The 27,600-nt window shown below is 43.5% G+C and overlaps 2 protein-coding genes across 12 annotated transcripts in view; both read right to left on the bottom strand.

The window, feature by feature from the left end:
• Nucleotides 1-56: 56 nt before the first annotated feature.
• LOC117425779 (ornithine decarboxylase 1-like) lies at nucleotides 57-6,360 on the bottom strand. Its single transcript, XM_058990865.1, has 10 exons — nucleotides 6,088-6,360; nucleotides 4,483-4,598; nucleotides 4,151-4,324; nucleotides 3,501-3,673; nucleotides 3,283-3,417; nucleotides 2,682-2,847; nucleotides 2,413-2,575; nucleotides 1,972-2,078; nucleotides 1,114-1,323; nucleotides 57-467 (listed from the first exon to the last, which is right to left on the bottom strand). The coding sequence occupies exons 2-10, from the start codon at nucleotides 4,573-4,575 to the stop codon at nucleotides 378-380; spliced, it is 1,311 nt and encodes a 436-aa protein (XP_058846848.1). The 5' UTR covers nucleotides 4,576-4,598; nucleotides 6,088-6,360; the 3' UTR covers nucleotides 57-377.
• Nucleotides 6,361-7,082: 722 nt separating this feature from the next.
• Nucleotides 7,083-27,600, bottom strand: part of si:dkey-178k16.1 (band 4.1-like protein 1) — a 41,186-nt gene continuing 20,668 nt past the window's right edge. The window contains exons 4-27 of one of the 11 annotated variants that reach the window (XM_058990867.1): nucleotides 26,509-26,613; nucleotides 25,976-26,018; nucleotides 25,476-25,551; nucleotides 25,086-25,304; nucleotides 24,787-24,874; nucleotides 24,488-24,640; nucleotides 23,172-23,269; nucleotides 22,125-22,300; nucleotides 21,333-21,469; nucleotides 20,949-20,990; nucleotides 20,465-20,500; nucleotides 19,863-20,030; nucleotides 19,439-19,522; nucleotides 16,436-18,622; nucleotides 14,108-14,158; nucleotides 13,116-13,472; nucleotides 12,764-12,832; nucleotides 12,195-12,335; nucleotides 11,862-11,942; nucleotides 11,275-11,346; nucleotides 10,916-10,999; nucleotides 10,427-10,507; nucleotides 10,192-10,308; nucleotides 7,083-9,925 (exon numbers count right to left, since the gene is read on the bottom strand). In XM_058990867.1, coding sequence (XP_058846850.1) covers nucleotides 9,920-9,925; nucleotides 10,192-10,308; nucleotides 10,427-10,507; nucleotides 10,916-10,999; nucleotides 11,275-11,346; nucleotides 11,862-11,942; nucleotides 12,195-12,335; nucleotides 12,764-12,832; nucleotides 13,116-13,472; nucleotides 14,108-14,158; nucleotides 16,436-18,622; nucleotides 19,439-19,522; nucleotides 19,863-20,030; nucleotides 20,465-20,500; nucleotides 20,949-20,990; nucleotides 21,333-21,469; nucleotides 22,125-22,300; nucleotides 23,172-23,269; nucleotides 24,488-24,640; nucleotides 24,787-24,874; nucleotides 25,086-25,304; nucleotides 25,476-25,551; nucleotides 25,976-26,018; nucleotides 26,509-26,613 — 4,671 coding nt within the window. In that variant the 3' untranslated portion in view covers nucleotides 7,083-9,919. Of the gene's footprint in view, nucleotides 9,926-10,191; nucleotides 10,309-10,426; nucleotides 10,508-10,915; nucleotides 11,000-11,274; nucleotides 11,347-11,861; nucleotides 11,943-12,194; nucleotides 12,336-12,763; nucleotides 12,833-13,115; nucleotides 13,473-14,107; nucleotides 14,159-16,435; nucleotides 18,623-19,438; nucleotides 19,523-19,862; nucleotides 20,031-20,464; nucleotides 20,501-20,948; nucleotides 20,991-21,332; nucleotides 21,485-22,124; nucleotides 22,301-23,171; nucleotides 23,270-24,487; nucleotides 24,641-24,786; nucleotides 24,875-25,085; nucleotides 25,305-25,475; nucleotides 25,552-25,975; nucleotides 26,019-26,508; nucleotides 26,614-27,600 lie in introns of all 11 variants that reach the window. The other 10 variants (XM_058990866.1, XM_058990869.1, XM_058990870.1 and 7 more) reach the window with 10 other exon arrangements.

Here is a 27,600-nt window from a genome sequence, read left to right on the forward strand (position 1 = left end):
ACCATGATTTTACGAAGTAAACAGAAAAATAAACACATCTGAAGGTAAGAGAAGTTTTATTTTTTGTATTTTTTAATGTCATTCCAGTGTACATCCAATATGTTCATCATAAGCAGTTGACACGGGAAGATACTGATTAGAATTCATCACAATAGATTTGAATATTCACCCTTAAGAAGAAAAAGCACCATGGTGAGTTTGCATATGTTTCTCCCTAGTTAAGCATGCTGTTTTTATAACAGTTTTACTTTGCATTGGAATAGTAGTTAAAAACCCTGCTAATGCACTACAAACATGCAAAAGATAAAAACTGTAATGATATAATACAGGGGACAGCAGGGGGCTGGGGCTACACGTCTAGCCTGTTCCACTCCCTTCTATTTCATAATGAGACAGCCTTCCACCACAGAGTCCTCCAGAGCAGTCACAGCAAGACAGCAGACATTTTCGTCCCCAAAATCCAGTGGCTGAAAGGGAAAGACATTTACGTAAGGGTTACAGTGGCAGGATGTTGAATCTGGTTTTGTACCAAGTGCTGTTCATGCAGAACCTGTGATTAAAGCAAGCAGAACTTGTGCTTCTATGATCTAGATTCTGATGCTTTCAGTATCTCAGGGGAATGTCCAATGGATGTCCACTACAGATTCTATCACAATTAGTTGTCTGGACATATTTAAAAATCTACAGCTATGGTCAAATGTTTTGCATCACTGAGAATGTTAGGATTCAGACATAATAAATATATATATATATATATATGAACGTAATTTAGATCTTTTATTTAACATATTGTCAAAGAAATTACAAACGGATATCACAAAAAGTCTACCGGAAGCCATCATAGTAGTACAGTATTTCATGTCAGATTTCAAAATGTCACATTTTTCAATTTTAAGTATATGGAAAACTCCAAAGTGGTGTGTAATTCAATATGTTAATGTAACATTATTCGGCAGGTTTCATTCGACTTTATGAAGCAAAATGTGTTCATTCTTTAGGGCGATGCAAAACTTTTGGCTATAGCTGTATGTGCAACATTATCCTCAGGTGGGGTGCATAGCCCTGGTGTAGTGGGTGTGCTTGTACCCCCTACTTACTCTGCTCATCACTTACCAGACTGCTGGAGATGCAGAAATGGACTCTGGGAATGGAAAATCCGTTGAAGTTTGTGCCTTGTGAGACAGTATAGGCGCCCATGTTCTCAAAGATTAGCCAGTCGCCAACCTGCAGTTCAGGAAGCTCAGTCTGATTGGATACCAGATCCTCTGCTGTGCAGGTGGGACCCCAGACACTGCTGGAGTACAGAGGCTGCCCCACACTCTGCTAACACCAGGGAAGGAGGCACATAGTCAGGCATCTTAATTAGGAAACAAGGATCCCCAAAAACGCAAGGGTGAAAAAAAAACTAAAAAAAATCTTGGCCGTACAATTGTTTATAAAAACAAGACAAAAAGAAAAACAAAACTCTCAATTCAAAACAAATAGGGAGCAACACCAAAGGAAACTTGAACCAAAATATAAAACAAAAAGAAAGAAAAATGTCATGTTAAGCTACTTACTCATTAATTAAATTCGGCCAAAGGCCAAAATATTGGTTGAATTGTAGCTACAACTAGAGAAGGCATCTAGGATACTTGGAAGTAAATGTTTCCCTTGCTGTGTTCCAACACTGAAAAAATAATCTGAGAGAGTGCAGTCTGTATCATTGATATGGCCAGGGGGTAAAACTATGTGGCAGTGAAACAGTTTTTTTATAACTGGACACATTCTGTTATCAAGCTTGGTTCTCTAGACTGTATATAATGTGCAGTTGTGCTGTCCCCTATGTGTAATGGTAGTATAGTTATACTAGCACCTGGAAAGGCAACACTTGTGAATGTGAATACAATTGGAACAGAATATGAAACTGTTTATACAAATAACTTCACACTGGATGGATGTCACTGGTTTTCTGAAGCCTCATCCACTTACCTTGTATGGAACAGCCTTCTGATTAAAGTAGCAATGAAAGATATCCGCAAAGGAACCGAATCCCCCATCGTTAATGTAGTACTTTACAGACTTAGCACACTCTTCACCTAAGGGGTCATATAATCAGGTTAAGTTAGGAGAAAGTCTCATAACCGGGCTTTGGGAAATATATATTTAAAACAGGTGCACAATACCAAATCAATATGAATACAAATAGCTAATATGCTCGTATCAGTGTCCTGTTTGTGTCCTAACCCCCTCCCCAATTTTGACCCCAAATCTTCCCACATTGTAGACGCCTGCCCACTTGTGACCGATAATTCAATTTACAGCTGTTGAAATAATACATGGAGATCCTTTCCTTGTCACAAATTGATTATCACTCTTGCTAGTAAAAGCCACAGCAGTAAAGGTCATCAGCATGGAATATTCTGGACCCACCTCTAAAAGTGTCCTTGTTCCAAGGGAGACACTTCTTGCCAATAATGTTGACAGCGAGAGTGAAGGCTGTAGCCACATAGTAACGCCCGGGCTCAGCAATGATGTTGACCCCACTCTCTGCTGGGAAATGTACTTCCAGCGACTGGTTTATCACTTTTGCAATCTGGTAAAGAGGTAAAGACTCATTTTATTGCACTCACTTAGTTCCATTAAAACCTCAAGGATTGAGCACATCATGAGTGTGAACTGGCAGATTATCTGATACTCACTTCCTCAAATGTTACAATGAAATCGTCAGATCCAGGAAACCCTCCCCCTATATCCAGCAACGTCATCTCATGTCCCAGGTCAGCTCCCAGATCAAACACACCTCGGGCATTGGCAATGGACTCGCTGAAGCAATGGGGGTCAGAGGAATTGCTTCCCACATGGAAGCTGAAGGTTTCCAAAAACAAGTTCAAGGATGTGATGCCATACTGACTGCTCTTAGTGTGGGCATTACGGCTTACAGTTTCTATAACAGAACTGGGGCACCAGCTCCTAAAGTATTATCATAGATAATTGTGGAAATTGTGAATAACTTGTTGGAGTGTGTTTGTTGGAGTGCTCACACAGTTGTTTTAACAGACACTTTAAATACCCAATGCAAAGTCGAATTCCTGTTCTCGATTCTGAAACCCGTTTTGCATTTCTCTTCATGCAAAATAGTTTTTGTCTGACCCAAGGGACCAGAGCTAAACAAAACATTTTACTTCATTTTAAATAGATTTGTGACATTGCGTTGTTGTTGCTTGGGGCTGGATAAGATGTGTTTAACAGTGATATCTGCTGTTGGCGCACAGTTTCCCCATACCTGGTTAAAAACCTTACCTGACTCCAATGACCTCCACACCCAGCTCTCTAGCCACCTTCAGCAAGTGCCCACATTCCTCCAGGGAGGCTCCAAACTTTATGCTGATGGGAAACATGGATCCACTATCCGCTGTAGCGATTCGTAGCACCATTCTGTGGGAAACACACTCACAATTATGTAATCTGTTGGATCAACATCTGCCTCCTGGAAAATGTTCACCTTGGGTCCCACTTACTTGGCATTTGGGTGGGCTCTGGCCACTTTAATGAGCTCCTCCTCGTTGTCGAATGTCATTGTGTGGACCCCCAGACTGGCAGCTTTTTTGATGTGCGAAGTCTGCTTGCAGGGGTTAGCATAGATAATCCTCTCAGGCAAGACCCCCATACCCCTTACTAACTCGAGCTCCACCTGAGAGAGAGAGAGAGAGAGAGACGCACTGGGACTGTCAACACTTCCGAATGACACACAAGAGGAACAGGCACATGCTGCCAGGCTACAAAGGGAGGGGACAATGGATGTCTGGCTTCTCGAAGAAAATCCTAAATGCACTGCATCTACACATATGCTATAGCCCTTATAAAAGTTTATGGTGGATGGTAATTTTGCAGTTCTCCTATGGTCATTCTATGAATGTCTATCAATATGTTGTACTATACTTCTCTTGGCTTTACAATGCTTACTTATGCTTAACCATGATTTCACTATGCGTCATTATACTTTGATGTGTTCAACTTTTATAAGGGGGATGCTTTTATAGATGTTTATAAGCCCCATGTAAATTGGGAAAGAATTTGTGTAAGGAGGTGGGTGGAACAGACAGCTCTACTGGATCTAAACATCATTAAAAAGGGCCCTTTCTGAGCCAAGGGAATGGAAGCAACTTACTTGGCTGGCACAATCGAACCCAGCCCCTAGCCTAGCCAGTGTCTGCACCACAGCTTCCATGGGATTGCACTTCACTGCGTAGAAGGGCTGCACACGGGGGAGAGCCGTCGTCCAGCGCAGGTGCTTCTTGACAATGTCCCCCAGGTCTGCCACATAGAAGGCGTCCTCGTCCCCCTGAGCAGGACAGACAGATCCCTTTACAAGCCTCCCGAAAATAATACTGCATTTTAATTTTCCTGGTGTGAAACAATGCAGGACCATACAGGTTCTGCATTTGATGAGGATGAAGGCTACAACATTGTTTGAAGTGCTGGGTGGAGAGTAGTACTCACAGAGAGGGAAGCCTGTTCCAGTTTGCTGTGCATCAAGTCTAGAGCAGTAGTCTTCTCCTGTATAAGGGTCACCTGCGATTGGAAGATCTCCATCAATTCTGCTGCAGAAGGCTTTGCTACAAGAGGAGAGTAATTGAAGGTTATTCCAGGATTTTGTTTAGTAAGTGTTGCGTGGAAGGAAGTTCTTACACTACATTAAAATGAAGCGTATACATTTAAAAATCCTTTTTATCATTATCCTCAGTTAATATTAATTCTCAAGGCCATTTATTTTTATTTTACATAAAAAAGACAAGGGTCTACAGGAATTCTTCCAAAAAGCAACGGCCAAAAATGAAATATTTACTATGAAGTTGTTTCACCTTTATTTATCATTGAGTATATTTGCAGAAATGAACTTGCCACGTTCTCATTTTTCCCATGTGTAATCATTTCCATTAGGTCCTCTTGGGCAGTTTAAATATACATTTTGTCTACTTTGCATCCATTTTAAATGTGAGCGCTGTCAACTCACACCTCAAAATGTAAATCAATGTAAATCAACAGACTGAAATTTTGTTTATATTTTTTGGGGTAACACTTTATATTAAGGTGCTAGTTATTAATATTTTATAAATATATAATATATGCTTCATAGCTATGTCACAGAGTGTTAATAAAGCATTATAGATGGTTTATAACCATGCAATAGCCATAGACTGAATTACAGTTTTATAAAGGGGACAGTTTTTAGCCACCTATTCTACTTTGGGATGTTTAACCATGTAATAGCCATAGACAGAATTATGTTTTTATAAAGGGACCGTTTTTAGCCACCTATTGTTCTTTGGGATGTTGAAACATAATTCCGTCTATGACTATTGCATGGTTATAAACCATCTATAATTCTTTATTAACACTGTATAACAGTTATTAAGCATATATTATATATTCATTTTTGGTTTTTAAATTATGCCTCAATCCTAAAATTCTAGGTGAATTTCGGTTATACAGTTTCACTTGAAATTAGCTGAAGTGCTGTCCAAGGCTTCCATTCTTTCTGTCAAGCTGTCAGTAATAATTGATTCTGTATCTCTATCTATGATCCACTAATTTCTTTAGGTCAGTCCAACTGCAGTGGTCTGGCTGCAATCTACAAGAAATAAGCGCAGGCATGAATGAGGCACCAGGAAATAGCTGCTTACACTTTCTATATTGTTAATGTTGCATTTGAAAAGCTACATCCTGAATTAGAGTTGAAATACCAAAAGAGGTTTAGCACAAAACTGAAAGGAACCCATCATCATCCCAAGATAAACAAAGTGGAGTACGTGTGCTTGCTTTTAGAGATACATCTCTCTTGTACCATAAATACTTTTTTGTTTGCATTTTGGCAAACCTAGGATTTGTAAAAATTGAGAACCAAGCTATAGGTTGATGAAATACCTTAAAATAAAATACTGAAGAAAATGGTAGGCTGAAAAAAGTTATATACAATGCAGTCACATGAAAAATGTACAAGTAATCACGAAATGTATATTTTACAAAGTATATATATATAAACATTTAACGCATTGACACTATATCTTAGCACTATTCAATTTTGACCAATAAAACACTGCTTACCTCTGCTTACTGTCCCTTAGGAATGAGGCACCTGCTCGATGAGTGGAGGGGGTCTATCTTCCACAGTTCATGTATTTACATAAGATCAGTCCCTATTGTAGAGTTATGTCATAAAGGCTAAGGGCGCAGTTTTGATTAACCAAATGGAAGGCAATGTGCAAACTCATGGGCGTCTTTGTTGCACCTTGCGGCAGAATGGGTTAGCAGATCTACAGAAACTGACTTCCCCTTTAATGTAGAATGCTTTTTACTGTGCATGAGTTTTTTGTGTCTTAAGAAGAAGAAGAATTCATTATTTCCAGTGTAGTAAACACCCCACCACTGGGGCTTGTATTGGATGCAGTGTAGAAACTGTAACTGTACAATATGGAACGTGATGAATGTTATTGTTGCTGTGAAAATGTGTTTGAAACAAGAAGATTTTTTTTGTACATTCCAGACATATTTGAAGGCTTTAGGACCTTGGGTGTAAGGGATGCACACTCCATCTTAGTAAAGGGCAAGTGAAGCCAAAAACTTCACAGGTTTTGGGAAAAAGTATGAATACCTCACAAATGAAATGTAACCCTCACCCTGTAAATAAGCCAACACTACATCCCAGTACAGGTACATGGTGCATTAACTTCACTGTTTATTTTTGTCTCCTTCCCTTGTGAGAATTTGCACTGGAGATTTACAGACTGTATCCCTTTATAAATGGTCAGCTTGTTTCCTTCATTAACTCAACAGGCTCCTCACATGGAAAGCATTGTCAAGCGGACAAGCATTCCAGCCATTGCCTTCATCAGTGTTATCACTCAGAACCCTGATGACAGCACTCACTGAAAAGGCTTTCCATGGATAGAGGATTATTTAATTCACTAATGCATTAAGCAATGAACCAACCTAAGGTATGGCTTGAACAAGTAGTGTGACTGGAATGGAAACATTTATACCTGATAAATAATGTTGTAATAAATAAATACATAAATCAATAAAGACCCAGAGAGCAGTACTGAATTGCACTGAGACATTTATTTCACTTTGACCAAATGCAAATACAGCAAGCACACACCACCAAGCACTAGGGGGCAATGTAGAGCAAAGGGCAGGAGTGGGGGTTGAGTAAGTGCTCCTACTAGCCGTGCACGAAGCAAGGAGGGTCAGACTGCGGTTCGACTGCTTCCAGGACGCAGTGCACAAAGCTCTTGCTTCCAGCACTGCCAGCAATGGTAAAGACAGGCTTCCCATTGGAGATGTTTACGTGGGTCAGCTTGCTTGATGATTTTGCAGTTTTCTTTTTGCTTTACCATGTAGCCTTCCCAATGTTCCTATGCTTTTACCATACGCTGCAGTAAGGGTCAACTCTCTTGGGGGAACCAGGATACAAGAAGGTCTTACAAATTAAGTTTTTCTTTTTTTTTTTTAAGGGATCATATAATTTAGGGACTGCTTTTTCGAATCAATATCTTTTGACAGATATTGATTCATAGATATGAATTACCCTTAAAAGACATCACTCCTGGTTGCTAATAATAAAAAAGGACAACCGTGAATGAAAATTAAGAGATTTTTCTGGTTATTCATTTTAATCAACTAAATAGTATTCCTTTAGCTCCCAGGCTGAGCATTGCTGAAACAAGGACAGTTATCACCAGCAGGGGGCACAGTTGGGCTTACCGTTAGAGAACACTGTTAGCATTAAGGACCCTAGTAATTGGTTGTTTTCTTAAGTGTATCCTTTTTAAAGTAATTGATTATTTGAAGAACCCTGATCTGGGGGCTGTGAGTTAGGAGAGGGCTGGATTTTATTGATCTGGATGGCATTGGCTGGAGACCCCTTTTGCATTTACCATTGCTGGCATTAACTATAAAACCGTTCACGTAACACACATGAGCCACAAACTCCAGCAGTAAGAGGACAAAATGTAAAATAAATCAAACAAAAAAAATAAAAAAACACAAATAAAAAAAAAACATCAGAAACAAAACTAAACCAGTTCAACAGCAGTGGTGCTGAGCTTGTCTTTCCCTTCCCTAATCAGGTGCAAGAAAGAGGAGAGAGAAAAAAGCTAGATGCTGTAATAAATCTAGTGTCACAGTAAACACCAGGGTAACACTATGGTCAACCTTTAGGCGATATACTGCAGATGCGATATTAAATCCCTTTTCACAGTTATTGCTAGACCTTCCATAGCTGTGCTTACACTAATCTCAAATTGTAGTTCCTATGGATCTTGTAAAGCCTATTGCTGTATGTTCTACAATAGCATTCACTCTAAAGCCCAAGCAAGTAACTGCCTCACTGTATATTCCCCAGTCATGATGAAAAGCACAATTCTGCTCAGTGCATGTATTCAGTGTTGCAGTCCCAATTTCACGTGGCATTCAGTCAGGCCATCGCCTTTTCAATGCCACACAAACCCCACCTGCTCCATGCTGCTACATGATTTACTTTTATCCTGATGCCAAATCCTGCACTCGCTTTTAGGGAAAGAAAGCCCCAGCAAACTCGCATTCACCATTCTCATATAAATACACAAGTAAATTCATACAACATAATTTAAAAACAAAGAAAAAAATCTCACATTTCAATAGTGTAGCATTTCAGAAAACTCACCTATTAAACCCATTTTGCTTTAATGATACTACGTGACTGATCGTCATAGAAAATGATAAGAGGCAGGGTTAGGAAACCAGGAGGTGAGCCCGTGGTATTTCTTTTAAATTTCAGCCTGCTCACTGTACAGGAGAACGGGTCCCGGAGTTGATTTCTGTGATTAAATCCTGCTGAACAGTGTGATTTGCAAGACAAGGAGTTCATCTTGTAAAAGGGGGATTCAGTCCTACAATGCCTTGTTTTTGCCCTTTGTTTTTTTAGCTGTGCCACTGCAGTCCTTTCATGCCTCCCTCTTCAAGCTGCAGTTCTTGGGAGAGCTTTTAATATTTTCCCACAACACAATGCTAGAATGGCTCCGGTTTATAACCTGTGCCTGATGAAACTGGGGGACGAAAACAGAGGTAGTGGTGTAAACTATGTACTGAAAAACAAATAAACGTGGAGATCCACGCCTAGTGTTTACTGCCTCCTACTGGTGAAGCTGTACAAGCAGGTGTGCAAGCACTTAGACAGGGCTACAGGAGTCAGGCTAGGGCTTATACTTCCCCCTAGAGGTGGAAGACAGTAAGGAGCTTGCCTTTATAAAACTGTTTCAATAATCATTCTCACCTAGTGCGCTGACTGATCTTTCAGGTTCTATCTTAAAGGGTATGTGGGTTTCACTTCACCTGTACGGGGCACTTTTTGCACAAATCTTAATCCTGTAGCCCTGTTGAACTGGTCTCTGGTCTGGATCTCTCATGTCGTGTTCCAAAACACTGGTTAAGCTAATGTTAAGCCCGCAATGGCTATGGCTAAGCTGACAAAGTGCTTGACAAACTCAGCTGGGTTTCCACAAGGCTATCTATAGCAGGTGCAATGGCACGTCCCTGTTGGAAGCTCTGCAGGTTTTTACATGCACTGGCCAGTCATGAAGATCCTGTGTGCACTCACAGGCGGATGTGGGGCAGTGCTGGAGGGGGCTGGGGGCTGGGGAGGGTTGAGGAAGAGTGTTGGCAGGTAAAACAGCAGCCTTGGGTTCAGTGTTTTTTGTGGTTGTTTTTATTCGTTTGGTTAAAGTTGTCCTCTTGTGGTTTTGTTCGGTTTCTCTGTCTTTCTTTGTTTGCCGGCGTGTTGTGGTGATGTTTCGAAGCAGCCGGGGGCTCAGGGGCAGAGGTGGGCAATAGCAGGCGAGAATCCCCTCCGGTCCCCTTCCCAACAGGAGCCCTGGTCTCCAGAGCAAGCTGACAGAGATCAGGACTGCAGGAACAAGAGACCCCCCATTACACAGCAATACATTACCAGATATACTGAATAGGACTTGCATGGAAATACAGGGAAATCATTACTAAAAATGTTACTGGCTTAAGAAAACTCCTTTGTATTGTCTAAACCAGCTGCGTTGGAATATACCTTACCCTGTACAATACTGACAGAAACAGCTATACAATCAAGTATAAGAAGCCCATACAGAATTCGGACTGAATGACTAAAACGTAGGGGCTAGGTAATCCGGTCTACCATACCTGTGATTTCCTGTGTTTCTCCAGAGAAGAGGATTCTGTTTCCCTGACAACCACTGCCTTGGTAACCAGCATGTCTGGATGCTGCTGCTTGGCCTCCTGAATTGCCATGGCGAGGGCCTGGGGAGAGAACAGGGGGCTCAGGAATCAGGGTCACATGACCTTCCACATTGTAGCATGTCAATGAGCACTGTGTCTGTGGAGTAGGTCCATGACAGGACAGGAGAAGAGCTCTTACCTGGTCCTGATCCACATCGTCATCTCCAGTGATGATAATCCTCTTCTCAATCCTGGTCTCTGAGAACCCGCCTTTCACTGTCTGCAAGACAGTAACACAACACAGGACAAGCACTACTAAAAGCAGCATTTTTTTAAATTTTTTTCATTTATGTATTCATTTGAAGTGAACAAATATATTGGAATACATCCCCTGCTAAAGCAGTAAATGAAAAATCAGACCCATACAGCAGCATCATCAGTCAGGAAGCCATTTTCTCACAAACCGGTGGCTAGACTCCCCTCTCTCAACATGAGATTTATTAAAATGGTTGCAGTCTTGCTGTGCTCTTAAAAGCGTTCCCTCACATCTCCAAAAACAACAGCAATATTGCGTGACACATTTGGCTCTAGTTAATAGCAGTATCCCTGGGACAGTATGAGAGATTTAAATCTTTTTAAGGCAGATATGAATGCCTGGTTGCTGGGAACCACTCTCTGTGGAAATTACCTTGGTAACGTGTGTAGTGGTTGCTGAGGAAACTGTTTCCGTGGTGACAGTTCCCACCGCCCTCCCAAGGGTACCAGTTTTCACCTGCAAGAGCCAGCATTAGAATAAAACAATTAAAAAGAAAACCATCAGCTGCTGTATATTCTCCTACAGTTCTTTGTACAAGTTATTGAGGGCATCACAGTAAGTGTAAAGTGACTTGCATACTGCTGCACAGCTTCCTCCATATGCATCCCCAGCACAGCGGTGACTAAAGTGACAACAGCAGTGGTTGTAAGGGAACTTTTATTTAGACGTTAAGGTGTGCAAGTTTCTGCCCCTTAGTATTTATTTAGAAGTGCTCCAAAATGTAAGCTTACAGGCGAGCTGGTCTCGGGGGGCGCAGGCTGGGGGCTGGGAGGAGCCTCTTTTCCAGTGACGACGCTGTGATTCTGCAACAGACAGGGGTGTCACACACAGGAGACAGCATGAGAGTAAACAGCAGAAAAACACAGAGCTGCTTAACCACTCTACTGAATCTGACAACTGCTTGTAACCCCCCCCCCCCACCCCCCCCCGAAACAGAAAGAAAAATTCAATCTGAATTAAATAATAACGATGAAAGCATGGGACAATGTAAGCAATAGGAGTGTGCTGACACTTGTACCCGGAATCGCCTTTAAGAAGCATTTATTTAAAAATCGGCAGGTGTTGATTTCAAAACAAGCCGTCTTTCCCTCGCCTTTACAACCAAATCAATGGCAATCAACTTCCGCAGTGTTTTAAAAGCCGACTGGAAGTGAATTTCCCAACACATTAATGAATGGAGTTATTTAATGCCTGCCAATAAATATTTCTTAAAAGGCAATTGCGAGTATCACCCCTAGTAGGCAAGCACTGCGTTTAGGACTGGGAACAGAGCCTTGCAGTATCCCAGACTGAATGAAGAAGCGAGTGAGGACCGTACCGGTGACACTGCCGCTGCCAGTGTTGTGACTGTCCGGGACACTGTCGCGGTCTCCTTGCCAGTGCAGCTGTTCCCCATCACCTGACCGGGACACAAGGAGAGGCACAATCTTACCGCTTTTAATATTCTTACCTCTGCGCTCCACAACCAGCTCCGATAAGTAACAATCTTGTGTTTCTCATATTTAACTATTTACTTTTCTTTTTAAAATAATACAAAAAACACTGACCACAAAACATGCCTGCTTATCCCATGAAATCTGGAGAGGTTGAACAGCCCAACCCAAGAGGTGGTGGCCAGGTTATTGATTAAAAGCTCAATGAATTACATTACCTGCTCAGTTGCCTCTGTTTTTGTAGTCTTGGTTTGGGATACAACGGAAGCTTCAGTTGAAGGCTCTTCAGCCTTGGCATCTGTCTTATTGAGGGACGGCGCAGTGCTCACAACAGTAGTTTTGTTCTCTGTGTCTAGTGGCTGTGAAAACAGACACACCTAAGTACACCTGGAAGGTGGAAATCACTAAGGCTTTACTATGATAGACTAAAATCAGCCCTCTACTATTTTAGTAATCTAGACTCTATCTGCTTTATGACCATGCTTCGTTCACGGACAATCCATGGACCTTGAACATGGTTATCAATGGACCACCCACCTTCCTAAGGACGACTGTCTATTGAGCTCCACTAATGGTAAGGCAAGGATATTTGGTTTTGTGTGGTTTTGGCATGACCAGAAAATCAAGGACAAAGCACGCAGTTTACATGGATACATATAAATACATGCATATACATGGATATATGAATTTGTCCATGTATGATCTCCAATACTATGAACTGAGCTGGAGTCGCTGCAACCATGTTTAAAATCTGACGCTATACCCTGAGGGTATACAAGCACAGTACCTCGCAAGTCTCGGATTCAAGGAGAGCGCAGGTCTTCACAGATGAAAGATGGCGGTTTAGCATACATTCCTTTAAAAAACAAAAATGAACGAAAAACAAAAAAACACAAAAACTTATAGAGAAGATGCAAATTCATAAAGATCTCCAAAAAAACAAAAAAAACAAGTGAAAGTGACATGCTTCCGATGGTTGTCAAACTGAAGACGGCCAGGAAACCAAAAATGTGCTTGAACATGCTTTTTACATGCCCACAAACACAGTTCATGCATTGTGATGGAGGACCGGTCAGTCGGGTGAGGAAAACTGGGTGCTGGTGTGTGCGTGCGAGGGGAGGGGAGGTGAATTGTGCTACCTCGTGGTGGGACAGATCTTCTAAGCCTTTGCCTTGCATCTCCTCTGGAGGTTTCTCCTGGGTAGACATGAGCCTGGCCGAGAAGAAGCAAGAGGTCTCCTCAAAGTCGTCCCGGTCCACCTCAGGCAGCCTGTCCCGCCCCCCCAGCTCCGACATGCCCTTGGAGAACTCCTCCACGCCGGTGTGAAGGTCCATGATGACGGTGAAGTCCACCTCGGCCTCCAGGCTGGAGGTGGAGCTGACAGTGATGCTGGAGCACTTGCGCTCAATGCCCAGGTGTGTCTCCTTCAGGTACAACGTCTCCCTCTCCTGGTCATCCTCTGAGGCCGAGCCCAGCCGCCGCTCCCACGGCTCTCTCTGGACAAGAGACCGAGACACAGTGAGTCACAGTGGACAGCTGGACACCACCGCCAGGGCAGAAACCTGGGTCTGGATGGAGGTGATCACGGATGAGAGATGGGAACAGGAAAGGTGGAGGACCCCTTCTTTTCTGATCAGAGAAAAATCATATATTTGACCGCCACTGATTGACAGAGTAAAGATGACTAGCTACATTTATCTTGCTTGTGTGGCTTTGTTATTCCAGCATGTCCAATATTGTAATTTCTGTGTGAAAAGGATGGTAAACTCAATACAGAAAGCTCAATAAATACATTGGTTTTATAGCCACCAGATTCAGTACAGAAAAGACATATTTTCAAAGTGTCTCTTGGGTTGTTTGTTTCTAATTCTTTAACATAAACAGGACATTTTCTCCTTTCAGAAAGCAGGAGATAATTAAAGACTGGAGAAATATGTCTCTTATTATCGTCAAGGTTTTAATTATGAAATATTCAGGAGACTAAAAGCCTGGTAGTGGGGGATGGGTGATATTAAGAAGTGAGAGTGATGAAAATGCAAACGGACACCAGGCAGTGTGTAGAGTTTGTGGGCCAAGGGGTTAATGAAATATGGATGATGTGATCTTTTATATTCAAGCAAAAGTGAGCAACCTGTGATTCGTCAAGTGCTTCTTCATGAATGGCGGGAGTGGCGAGGGGCTCCTGCAAAAGCAAAAGGAAAGCATGGGCAAACCGGACCTAAAGACCACTTGTCAATTTCACTGTTCCAGCAATCAACCCAACGAAACAGAAACGCGCTCCCTGTCGTGTTTCTTAGAGCGATTTGAGATTTCTGAAAGCTGACCGAAAAATTCAGAAAATTGAAATATATTATGAACGTAATACACGTAAACTTATTAATACGATATTTCAATATTTTCATAGATACCTATTTGATAAACAAAAGTGTAGGCTATATTAAACAATTCTGTAAGTGTACAGTATATATTGAGGAATAAGGACTATATCAAGGGAAACATGTTGTTTTGTACATGCAATAAGATACAAATTATGATAATAAGGTATGTCAAAAACAACATACAATCCACATAAAAACACATCAGAACCAATTAAACAGACATAATCCACTTCTCCCATCCATAATAGTAACATTACAAATATATATTCTGTAACTGACAAAAAGTATTTTAAATGTGACAATTCTACTATCCTGTTATTGTATGCCATTTAGGTATTCCTCTTTGTAGCTCACTATCCCAAAAACCTGGGATTGACTGTATTGACATTAAGGCTTCTTAAAAATGTATTACTTATGGGTTACAGTGAAAGCTTTCACCTTCCTCATCTCCGGAATACTGCGTTTACTGATAGCTCTTCCAAAATTCCCTATTCCAGCATGTAAACCCTACAACCTTTACTAAATCTTTATTAGTATTGTAACTCATACGAAATGCAAAGCTCTACAAACCCCCTAAAGGTAACCCTATCAGCCTGATACTCCCCTCTAAGCTTAGCTCCCATCGACCAAAATCAAATCAGTTCGAATTAGCACCAACAAACCCAAATTGCATTTGAGGAGGACGTAACCTAACAATAGACCCACAACAGAAGGCTGTCAATTGATCACTCCAACAGGGAAATATCAAAAGGCAAGTGAAGGAATTTATGATCATTTACATTGTAGACTGCAGAGGGAACTAGCGGAACTAACGGTTGAAAAATGTTTGGTTCTGCATTGCCCAGTTCAGAATCACCACACAAACGTGACAAAGTCTACCAGTGTAATTGATGCCAAGGTCCTATACAGAGCAGTGCTGACAAGGAGAGGGGTGCAGAGTTAGGAGAGACGAGCAATGGTCAGGGGTGCAGGGAGCAGGCAGAGCAGCCACTCAGTCTCAGGGGTCTCTCAACGAGTTTGAACACACAAGCTCTCCTTTTTTTTATAGTACTTCCCAAACACCAGCCCTCGGAGTGCTGGTCATCCCCTCACAGGGATGGATCAAGTGTTTAATCCCAGGAAACTGACCGAAGCCACCTGTCTGCCTTTCCATCTGTCTACAGGAATTGATTTTGTATCTGATAAAGATGAGGGACTGACAGCTTCTGGGATTTTATGAACTTGATAGAAAGCCCTTTTACAATAATATGGGGGCTTCCTGAAAGATTTAAAGCTGCATGCCACCACATGACAGCATGAGTGAAATAAGTATGCTGTTGCGGCCTTCGTCAACTGATTCTTCTTGTAGACACAATGGGTAACTGCATTTCAGGTTTTTATCAATCATTTCTTTTTTATATACAATTGTTCATGTTTGTGGGACACTGCAGCTTCAAAAAATTCACATTTGTGGGAAATGGTTCAAGCAGGTTTGGTTGTAACGTGAAATGCTCGAATTAATTCTACTTTAGAGCCACTCACCCATCCAGACCTTATTCTGGGCTGCATCAGAGACACTGGCACCTACAAATTAAGCACTGGAGAAACCTCTGAGCTTAGGAGTGGGCAGTGCCATCACAAAAAGCGTAAAGACGCCCTTTTCCTTACAACCAGCTGAAAGACATGTCTACATGTTTGTTTAAAATTAGGGTTGGAAGGAAAAAGAGTGATGGTTGGAGGGAGACAACCAAAGCAAGTCGCAAGCCAAAGCGTGAGAAAGTACGGCTTTCGGGGTCAAGACAAAGCTCTGATACTCCGCAGGCTTCTACCGATGCACAAGCAGGATGACCGCTCGGGTATTTAAAGGAGGGGGAGGAGGTGGAAGGAGAGAGGGGGCGGTCCACAATTCATGATAGACAAATGCAGCACTGCGTGCATCAGCTCGTTTCAATGAGACAGCAAAAAAGTGTTGGAAGCACTTTTTTTCATATATACGCACAGATATATATAAATATATATATTTGCAATTAATAAAATAAATATTAATGGATATGCTGTATCATCGGATGGTACGCATGGAAGTGGATGCTAAGCAGATTTACCACGTGTTTCTTCTTTGCCACTTCCGGGCCAGGGTCCTTGGGGAAAGTTCGGCTGGGTCTGGGGGGCACGGCAGGCCCCTGGCGCTTTACTGGTTTTGCCGGAACCTCTGGCATATCTGTACGGGCTGTCTCTGTCTTGGTGTCTGAGCACTGGGTGTCCTGTGCTTTTTTGTCAGCCTGTTCATCCGGTTGATTTTTTTGTTCAGACTCAAGATCCTTCCCCGCATCCACAGTCTCTCCAGTCTCCCCTTTCTCCATTTCATCGGTCCCATGAGTTGACTTGCCAGCATGTTCCTCAGGTTTGTCATGACTATGTTGGTCGCTAGCCTTCTGTTTGCTTTCCTGAGTAGTTAGGGTGGCAACAGCAACTAGGCTTGGGTCAGGTGTGTGGAAACCAGATGACTCCTCGTCTAGCTTCCTGCTATCTGGTATCAACTCATTTGATTTGCTTTCACACAAACTTGAATCGTCCTTTCCAGAACGGTCCCGATTGCTTTCTGCACCTGGTCCCTGGCTCTCACTTCCCAGGGCAGTAATCTGACTGTCGTCCTCACCTGGTTTTAATTCCAAGTCTCCCTTCTTATATTCACCATCTCCTACTTTTCTGGATTCTTTTGCTCCTGGTTCTGCGAGTTCGGAAAACCTGTCTTCCTTTGCCTCCTCACCATCAGCTTCACACCTTATGTCTGTCTCCGGAAATAGGATGACTGGGCCCTCTTCTACCTGCTCTCTAATGGTAGTCTGTCCCTCATCATTTCCAGGAGATTTTTCTTTTGAACTCTCATGACTTTTGAGTGCTTTCTTTTCAGCTTCAGAAGACTGTTCCTCTGTGAAGGAGTCTTCTGCTTTTTCTTTGTTCAGAGGCTCTGGCTTCTCAGATTTATCGTTTACAGGAAAGTCTTTCTCTGATGTTTCTTCCTCAGCTACTGTAGGCGCAGTCAGTTCAATAGTTTCTGGTTGCTTTGGCTCAAGATCCATTTGCGCCTCTGCCTCGGCAGCTCCTGTAGACCCGGTTGAGTCTGCTCCGTTGTCTGCTTGGTGACTAATCCTCTTTTCTATCGTTTTGTCCTCTACTTTTTGGATTTCCTCCCCATCTGGAAAAACTGTTTTCTCTGTGTCTTTGGAGGGTTCTGTCACACTCAGAACTGAGCATGTTTTAATTAAAGATTTTTCCTCTGTCATGGTAACTGTCTTTTTCTCATCTTCCTCAGTTTCAGATTTTCCACGGTCGCCAACTCCTACTTTTGCTTCCTCCTCATTCAGAAAGGGAGCTAGTTCATCCCCTTTAACTTTATTAGGGCTTGTCTCTTCTTGCTTTAAGGATGGCCTAGAATCCGGAGGTTCTGATTTTGGTTTTGATTGCACCTCTGTTGCATTTTGGAGGAAGGAAGTCTGCTTTTCTGGGGAAGAAGGTGACTTTGGTCTCTCCACTTCTTCCATTTGCAAGTACGGTTCTGATGAAACAGTCATCGTCTCCTGAAAGTCTGACATATATTCTTCAGCTTCATTTCCTTCATTGTTTATTTTATCTGGTGGTGTTTCTTCGTCACTCTCCAGATCCTTATTTTCCTCTCCAGTGTGTGGTTGCTCTGTCTCATAAAACAGGTCTGCAGGCTTCCCAAGGTTGAGGCTTTGTGGTCTTGGCTCCCTCTGGACTCTAACAGAGTCAGTCTGTCGTTCATCTTGGGTTTCCAAGACCGAGGAGTCAGCCTCAATTTCAGAAACACCTCCAGAGTCCTGAGTTAGTTGTGCCTTATTGTCTTGCTTCTCTTTTACAGATTCACCCAAAGAATGTTGGGCTTGAGTTCCCTCTTGACAGACAGCTACAGTGTCATCTAGTTGTTTTTCATGATTCTGTGGTTTGGATGATTCTGCTCCAGATTCTTGTGCTGAAGGGGCTTTTTCATCGGTCAGTACTTTCTCATCCAAAGTTTCCTGAACCACTGTCTCTTCTGCAGCATCCTGGTCCTCCATCATATCCTTGCCCTCTTGAGTGCCTCCCGATTCTTGAACAGCCTCCTCCTGTGAGCTTACCACAGCAGGGTTTTCCTCCTCTGTTCTGTATAGGGAGTCTACAGTTTGCTCCTGATCCTGAGCAGAAGACTTTTCCTTCTTATCTTTCAATGCAACAGCCAGCTCCTCTTGGCTGGAGATATGCTTTTCAATAAATACCCACTCCTCAGAGCCCTATGATATTGATATAGATTGAACACAGTTAGCATCACACTGTCTCCCCATCCCCCTTAACTTTACTGAAAGTCCCTTCCTTATTGTATAGAAGGGGTAAGTGTATTCTTTGAAATACAGTGTGACAGCTAGAATAATAATGTACTAGTAGGTCATACTTATCTCATATTCAGCTCAACCAGAGAAACCAGTTCATGGTGGCTGGTGGAGTCTTTATTAGTGAGATCAGTACATCAGGTTGCATTTTAAAACATACTGCACACATTATCTATATTTGGAAGTAGGGTCCATGGTTTTGACAATCCTGCTATTCTTAATTCATCTAGATACACTCCATTTAACTGCAATTCCACTTATCACCCAAACGCAGCCTGGCGATAGGTCATCATATGAATTAACCTGGTGAGATTCTCTTGTTTTTCCAAAGTACGTATGCCTTCTTTCTGTTCCCTCGACAAGGTTTTGACATTGTATCTAAAACTTTTTTTGAATAATCATAATTTGGGGTTTTGTTCTGTTTTCAAGTTTGGTAATTAAAGTTCTCTACAAAGTGTATTGCACTCTCAATAAGCGTTATCAATAGGCTACCCTTTCTTGCCCTAGAATGGGGACAGGGTCTCAGACTGTGCTGAAAGGGCTGAATACCTAAGAACATGTTATCATCACATGTACCACCACAAGAGCATAGCACTCCCCTGCAGCTAACATGAAGACTCTACTTGGCATACCCATACAGTACCACTCTTCAAAACCTGCTCTGGTTGAATCTGTGATACAATGCACAAGGGGAAGGAAGAAGAGAGAGAGAAAGGTAACCTCGGGCGAAGATACCACAGTCTTCTGGGTGAAGCCTTCTAGAGCAGTGGCCACAGGCTCCTCCCTCCCCTCTTCTCCCGACGCCTGATTTTTACAGTTCCACAGGGAGAGGCGCAAAAAAACAGAAAGAGAGAGCAGTAATCAAACATGAACTCCCTCAAAGCTTAAAGGAGCAGTACTTAATTCCTCTTACCACATTCATTATTTCATTCTAACGTATACACTCGTCATACAAATGCCGCAGAGATATTTTTTTGTTCCTTCAGGGATATAACTTATGGTTCTCACAACATGTATCTAAACGATGGCCCTTCAAACAAAACCTTCTCTCCCCTCGCACGCACACACACAGACACCCTTCTCTCCCCTTGCACGCACACACAGACAATAGCTCCCCTGCTCACACCCCTCAGTGTGGACTCACAGGCTTCTTCTCCGGCGTGGTCCCAGGCGAGCCCCCGTATTTCTGGGAGGTGGCGGAAAGCCGTTTTTCCCGGTGGACCAGCTTGCTGTTGGGTTCCTTCAAGGCCCTCTTCAGCTCGTTGATGCTGGCCTGGTGCTTCAGCAACACATCCTCTGTCTTGTCCTGGAACTGTGGAACCAGAGCCATTTAAATACGTCAACAAGGCCTACAAGTCACACACACATCCCCGGCCATTATAAGTGGGAGTACCACGAAGGCCTGGTTGAGTGTAGGAAGGGGACTTCTTTGGACCCGAGGCTCGTCCATTTCTAGTTCACTGTCAGGCAGGTTTCCTGAATAAGCTCATTATTATAGCTGCTGCAGCATTACCTGACAGACACAATCTAAACATCCTTTACCTCAACTTGCCCTTTCTGTACATACTGTATCCGCCCTCTGTACAAAGTTTGAAACAATAATATGACTAGACCCCCCACAATTCCCCTTTCTTGTACTAGTTTTAACACATTTCACAGAATAAAAGAAAGTGTTGTTTATTTTTAAGTATCAACTAGGGACCAACACACAGGGCTAGCGGCAGATTGCAGTTGACACCAAAGTACCTCTTGTTTGGGTTGGGGGGTGGAATCCTGATCCGACTGACAGCCCAAAGAGGGAGAGAGAGGAGGGGGTCAAGAAGGGGTCAGACACCACAGACAGACAGACAGACAGACCATATAAGCATACTCCTAACTATATTTGAAACACAATCAAAACGCAGTTGCATATGTCAGATATATTGATTTTAAACAGGAGGACATGCACACAGGCAATAAGGTATAGATTACACTACACTAGGGATTGAACACGAGGGTAAATGGGAGTCAACTCTACTCCAGACAAAGACTGAAGAGAAAAAACGGGGAGACCCTTGAATATTCTAGACAACGGACACAGACAGAAATTCTGGTTTCTTTGTTGACTCAGAACACTATGAGGGGAAATGGGTGGAAGAGAGGAGGTCAGGAAGAAGGACTCTCTTGGTAAGATGGTGTTTGTTTTTGCGAAACGTGACAGACATGTGTCCGAGATGAAAGACAGATATACCTCCTGTTTGTCGGCTGGAGACTCGCCCTCCACATCCTCCTTCTGAGAGCACAGGGTTAAAACGAGACAAAGAGGAATAAATCAATAGAGAAATAGGAGAGGTACTGCAGAGGTGAGATTTTAAATAGGGAGGTTCATCAGATCTCTAATATGTATCTATGGGTGTACAGGGAAGACTAAAAAAAAAAAAACAGACGTGTCACAAAGGGGCTTCTCTGTGGAGCCGGCCATGTCTGACCCACCCAAAGAAGCCATGGAGTCCAGAGAGAACACTGCTATAACCAGTGTAGGATCCACAGGGGGAGTGGGAGAATCTACACAGCTCACTAATTGTGTTCTGTCCAGAAAGCAAAACAGGGTGACGGATCGCCAGCAGCACTTTACCTTGAACTCTTTGATCTTGGTGGGCGAGGTGGCTCTGTAGGAACCCTCCTCGTCCTGCTCGTCTCCCGATCGTCTCCGCTGCCTCTCGCTGGCGCTGCGCTGCGCCACTCCCTCGTGGTTCTCTCCGAGGACAGAGGCTGGGCGGGAGAACTCTGCAGGTTAGAAATGTGAATAGGACAAACCCCGGAACAGGACAGGGAAGGGCAGGTATGGTGCACATTGCCTGGGGGAGGGAGCTGCACCTACCCAGCACTGCTAGGAATGAGGCGGAATTTGTGATGCGTCTGGGAGTGCAGCAGAATTGAGGTGGCACAGCCAGGATCATGCTCTCAGTACTTACAGTTCACACTTCAGAATGGCAATGAATCAAAATGGTATTAACATTTTAAAAATGTAACTGTCATTCTCTACTGAACATATTAAGGTGCTTTTGATTCTGGTGATAAAGCTAAACTGTGTTAAATACATGATATGAGCATGGGGAAAGCATGGCAAATATATAATGGGTGTGTGTGCATGAGAAACAGAAACACTATAAAACCCTTTTATTCGCATTCCATGAAATCACAATGTCCATTAAAACGGCTGCTATTTGCACAGTACTGTATAATACAACTGTTAGTTCATCAGTAAAATCTTGAAATAAAAAAGAGGCCATGGATAAAAAGGGGTTTACAGTATTTTACAATCTATAGGAAAAATAAACCCAAGTGACAGAGTGCAGCCGCACATATTTCTTCTGAAGCCGTAGCGCGAGGATGCCTCGCGGAGATGTGACTGAGTGGCACTCACCTCCATCCATGCTGCGTGACAGCAGGTACTTCTTGCTGGCTGACCTCTCGAATGTAGGGGCCGGCCTGTCGATGAGGGCGCTGGCCTGCCGCGTTTGGGTCTGTGTCCGCCCGCTGTATCGGAACTTGGAGCCCGTTACCAGGAATCCTTTGGGAGGTGGCTCGGGGGACACCAGCCTGGGGGGGAAGGGAAGAGAGAAAGAGGGAAGCACAGATGATGGGGTACAATCCAATTATTTTTGGAATTGGGAACAGAAAAGTTTATAATGTTATAACGGAGATAACAGAACTAGGAACATTTTAAACATGAAACAGAAGAATGTGTGAATTCAAACGTTAAAAGCACAATGACGCTTCATTATAGAGGACGTATTATTTTGTACCTGTTCACAAGCGTAAAATACCTGATAGAACCACGCCCTGTTTTTCAAGTTTCACAGTGAATCAATGTTGAATCAATGTTGAATGCAGCCTCACCCTACTTCTCAAATTAACTCTTTAAACACCCATGGGTACCATCCCATCCCTCTAGCATCAATGCTCTGCCAACCCACTGCCTTAAACCTTGAGGTGCCTTAAACACACCCCTAGCAAGCCCACCCCAGGAAGTCTTGGTCTTGAGCTCAGTCACCCTTAGTTTGAATAGGGCTCTGCTGCCCTGTTCAGCAGGGCTGGTCCAAGCTGGTCCTTCCACTCCCTGGTCTTTGATCTAACCCTGTTCTAAATGAATTGAATCAATGAACCCTCCAGACCCTGAAGTAGTTCATGATATCATTTTACCTGTTAAACCTGGAGTGGAATAGCCCTCCAGGACCGTGACTGGACACCCCTGCTATGCAAGGCTCCAGGACCATGATTGCTATACAGGGTGTAGGGGCACACATCTTCTCTCTCCAGGAGGTGGTGCTAGTTAGTTCTAAAATGCATACTCTGTTTCAGATTTCTGCAGGTGGTGAATTGGTGTTCAGACCATCATGGATGAGAAGAGGGTTTTTAAAAAGCTGGCTGTGTGGGCGAGGGCACATCAAGGCTTCCTATATCCCCTTACCTAAAGAAGGTGTGGTGCTCAATGCAGACCTTCCAGAGACGTTTGGCAGCCCGGTGGTTTGGCAGCTTGAAGCCAATGGTGCTCTCGAACTGCTCATACTAAGGAGGGAGTGAAGCAGAGGGGGTTTAGTCTGGCTTGAGGCACAGGATACAATGGGGCTCATTATTCTTTTTTTATGAAAGGAAAAAAAAAAAAACGCTTTTTCCAAAACTATTAAAAAACATTATTGCTTTGGCTACTTGCAACACCCTAAATACATGTAAATACATGTAAAAAAGCAGTTTATTTCTGGTTGGTTAACTTTACTTGGTGTGTTTTTCCTCTCAGAAAACAAATTGTGATAATGACGTTTTGGGGTGAAAAACTTTTGCGAATCTAGTCCAACATCTATAACACACCCTGTTTTAAACCTATTCACAAATATATAAGTCTGCTTTATTAAATAATATAGTTTGATATACATGATGCTCTGTGCTGTAGACTTTATATCATTCAACGCACTTGCTTAGGTGAACAAGGGCCCCCAAGTTTGAAAGCCAATTTTCTACTTTTCTTCAATTAAAATGAGATTTTGGATGCTGAGCAGTCCTGTTAAAGGCACTCTTTATTCTCCTTTTCTCATGCACTGGATTTCTCTTTCACATGAGCCACTCCAGTGATCTGCAGGAATGAGGCTGCCTTTCCCCCAGTGAGAGGAAAGAATGTCAGTGCTCGGTCGCTGTGTGTATAACTGTGTAAATGGCACGGCTCCCAAATATCTCTCAGATTATCTAATAGCAGTACGCCAGCTCTCACCCGGACTGCCAGTCTCCATAGCTCTTATTATTCCTGGGGGAAATCGCATACTGGCAGGGCTTCGTGGAGCTCCAAACCTGGTCTGGAAACGCTTACCTTGCTTTGGAAAAGTCTTAAACGGGAGTCTGTGTTATATTGTGCCTTATAAACACTCTGTTCAACCTACTTATGATTGAATATATTTAAAATAAAAATGTGTGTTCCTGTAAAATTCCAAAGCCTGGTCAAATTAAACTAACCCCGACCCTGGTTAACTAAACTTCAGAAGCAGCTGCAGAATACAACAGCAATGCCCTTGTCAAAGTCCTCATTCGTCCTCTCCTCCCCAGTTTTGACACAAAATATTGTATTTTTATATACAGATTTTTTAACTAGGGCAAAGCAGACAACCACATTCCATTCACAATAAGGAGCTTAGAGTGGCCAGAGAAAGATTTTCAGCTGAATGACTCCTCCCTGGCACTGCATCCAAGTAAACAAGTCGCACATAGTTTAGGATGACCAGTGAAACCAGGTCTCACCTCTCCGGGCCGGATCTTGATGTAGAAGTTGCTCCTCTTGTAGGAGATCTTGAGGATCTTGGGCCAGGCGAAGCGATTGATCCGCAGTCGGTCCCGATAGATGAGCAGCCCATTGGCGCAGACCCCCAGCATGATGTCAATGCCTTCAGAGTCCTGCCAGCAAGGAGGGTGAGAGGAGGACAAAGGGCAAGTGAAATAAAAAGAAAGAGGATGGAAAGCAAGCAGAGAGGAATTGGTTAGAATACGTTATCAATACGTCAGTTGATTCTATATATATTTTATTCCAGTCGTGACAGTACCTTGGCATGGTGCAGGTCCACTCCGTACATTGAGAGCTTCTTGGCATTTTCAAGAAAGCTGATTTCAGCGTCTGCGGGTGTCATCCCCCTGAAATAAAACAAAACACTATTACAGAGTCCTGTGTCAGAGTACACAGAGTGGAAGTGAGCGTATCTCTGGTGTCCCTCTCTGATCTGGATGCGTGGTGCTGGTTCATGACTCTCTGCTCCGTGTGGAGTTTCCGCTATGCAGAGACACTATGAAGTGGAGTATACCTGCACAGTATGGAGCTGACTGCATGCAGGACAGCGTGGCTAACCTGTAGGTGCGGTGCAGCTCGATCACCCTCTCCTCCAGCTCGCGGGTCTGGTTCGGGGCGAAGCGGAAGTCACTGGCATAGTCGGTACCGTGATCCTCCGGGTCGAAGTCTCCGAGCTCAGCCTGCACGGCATACGAGCCCAACAAAGCGTGCGTGACGAAGGAGCAGGGCAGCCGGCCCGACAGGATATCATCCCGGAGCTGCAGGCACAGGTAATACCTGACGAGAGAGAGAGAGAGAGACAGGGGCAGTGTGAGAGAGCAGAGAGTGAGAGAGGAGGTAGACAGTGTGCATCAAAGAGAGATAGAGAGCATGAGAGGAAGACAGAGAGAATCAATAAGGAATGAAGCAGGGAGAAGAAGCGAGATAGGGAGCGGCTGCAGTGCCTACCTGGTGATGTCCTCGGTTAGCTGGGATGGGTCGGGTGGGTAGAACTTGACTGAAAAGGCAAAATGCCACGAGGCAGCTAGAGACACAGAAACAGGCGTGAGACGAGTGTCCCTATGGACCACTAGGCCAAGGCGTGATGTGGTATCTGGACTGAAACAGCTTGGCATGGTCAGAAGCTGAGCACTACAAGTTTTCTCCTAATTAGAATCTGAGAATGTGTGTCTGTGGATTGGGTGGAGGCTGAAGTCTGTGACATATTAGTTCATTCACATTCTATCACTCCAGCCTGGCGCCCTGTCTAACAGCCTTCACAATTTCCAGGGCTTTTGAAATAACAGTGCTTTTACAACATTACAATTTGGGGACAAACCAAAATAAAATCGATATAAGCTACAGTTAAGTACATATCCGTTCTAAACACCTCTAAATACCTACATAGAGGCAATGTTTCTCAGCTTAGCTGGGAATGAACTGCAAGGTTGGAAATAAAAAAGACTCACTGCGCATCTGTTTCTTGATCTCCTTTGAAGGGTCCAGCCAGTTCTGAAAAGACATGAACAGTTTGCTTCAGTCAGTTACAGTGGCTGTGGATTGAGGGGCTAATGCCAATGGTCAACTCCATAGTTTGGACAATTGGCCGTCAGTGGTCTCCCATGGTTAAAAACTCTTAAAAGACCATCCTGAGCAAGGATGCCCAGGTATTCACGTCTATTACCTCCAGTAATGTAGCTGTAACTGGTGATTTTTTCAATGCAGGAGAGGTGCATAAAAATCAATCCCAATACCCAGCACAGCATCATAACTTCATTGCCCAAAGGCATTTTAATAAAGACAGAATGGCACAGCGATTACGTTATTTTAATGCTGAATCCTGCCTGAGGGCATTTTGCTCATGAATTAGCGATAATTATGCTGTGTAACAAGCCCGAATTTGGATGAATTAACGGGGGCAACGATTGACGGGGGCAACCGAAAAGAAAGAGTCACACCAGCCTTCCCACTAACAAGCCTCCCGTCTCAGCTGGGGACTGACCTTCTGACTGTCCGTGTCGCAGAACGTCAACCCGAAGTAATCCTTCTCCAAAAGGTTGAGGTGCTCACACACCATGTCGAGGAGAGCCTGTCCTCGGCTGTGTTTCTGACAGAGAGAGAGACAGAGACAAATTAACAGGGATCTGACGAACACCACAGACAAGAGGGAGAGACACCCACCCTATGTAGCGCTGCAGTTCACAGTGCAACCTTTGGGAGCGACCGTGGACGGGAGCTCCCAGGGGGCGGCGCTCAATTGGCCGAGCGTCGCCCGGGGGGAGGGAGGGTTAGGTCGGCCAGGGTGTCCTCGGCTCACCACGCACCAGCGACCCCTGTAGTCTGGCCGGGCGCCTGCGGGCTTGCCTGTAAGCTGCCCAGAGCTGCGTTGTCCTCCGACGCTGTAGCTCTGAGGCAGCTGCACGGTGAGTCTGCAGAGTGTAAAGAAGCGGGCGGCTGACGGCATACGCTTCGGAGGACAGTGTGTGTTCATCTTCGCCCCTCCCGAGTCAGCGCAGGGGTGGTAGCGGTGAGCTGAGCCTAAAAATAATTGGGCATTTCAAATTGGGGAGAAAATAATAAAAAATAATTGGCAATGACTAAATTAAAAAAAAAAAAAAAAAAAAATACTGACACTTCCCCTAATCAAATACAGTAAGCTCTGTATTATCTGATTATGTAAAGACAATAAGTAGTGTATCTATAATCAGTTGACGTTATTAGAAGGTGAAACGGATCTCCTTTGAAAACAGTATGGGGTCTATTCAATGTATCTGAATGGTGGCAGATTTAAATACTGCCATCCGTGCCCAAAGTTTTCATCCTCTCGGGGTGGTACTTTGATAAGCCTACGTTAAGAATCATTTAATAGATTTGTAGTATCATGGAATCTTCAATCACGGCCACCAAAGGGACTGAGTACAACGGAACAGAAGATATTCTTACTGATATTCTTACTGACTCCCAATTGCAAAGTATTAAGCGAGCCTTGCTACAGAGCTGTTCACAAGTAAGCAGTGTACTGTGCTTGTTGACTGCTGCTTGCCTTGTCTACACCGCGCCCCATCTCTACAGACAGAGCGCTCTGCGCCAGTGG

The sequence above is a fragment of the Acipenser ruthenus genome, chromosome 18 (assembly GCF_902713425.1).
Source record: "Acipenser ruthenus chromosome 18, fAciRut3.2 maternal haplotype, whole genome shotgun sequence".
Lineage (NCBI taxonomy): Eukaryota > Metazoa > Chordata > Actinopteri > Acipenseriformes > Acipenseridae > Acipenser > Acipenser ruthenus.

Excerpts from the sequence above, each read along its gene's own strand:
- LOC117425779 (XM_058990865.1), bottom strand. The coding sequence starts at position 4,575 with ATGGAGATCTTCCAATCGCAGGTGACCCTTATACAGGAGAAGACTACT. Across the intron at positions 1,324-1,971 it reads AGAAGGCTGTTCCATACAAG|CAGAGTGTGGGGCAGCCTCT; the intron begins GTAAGTGGATGA and ends CCCTGGTGTTAG. Across the intron at positions 468-1,113 it reads TCTGCATCTCCAGCAGTCTG|CCACTGGATTTTGGGGACGA; the intron begins GTAAGTGATGAG and ends TTTCCCTTTCAG.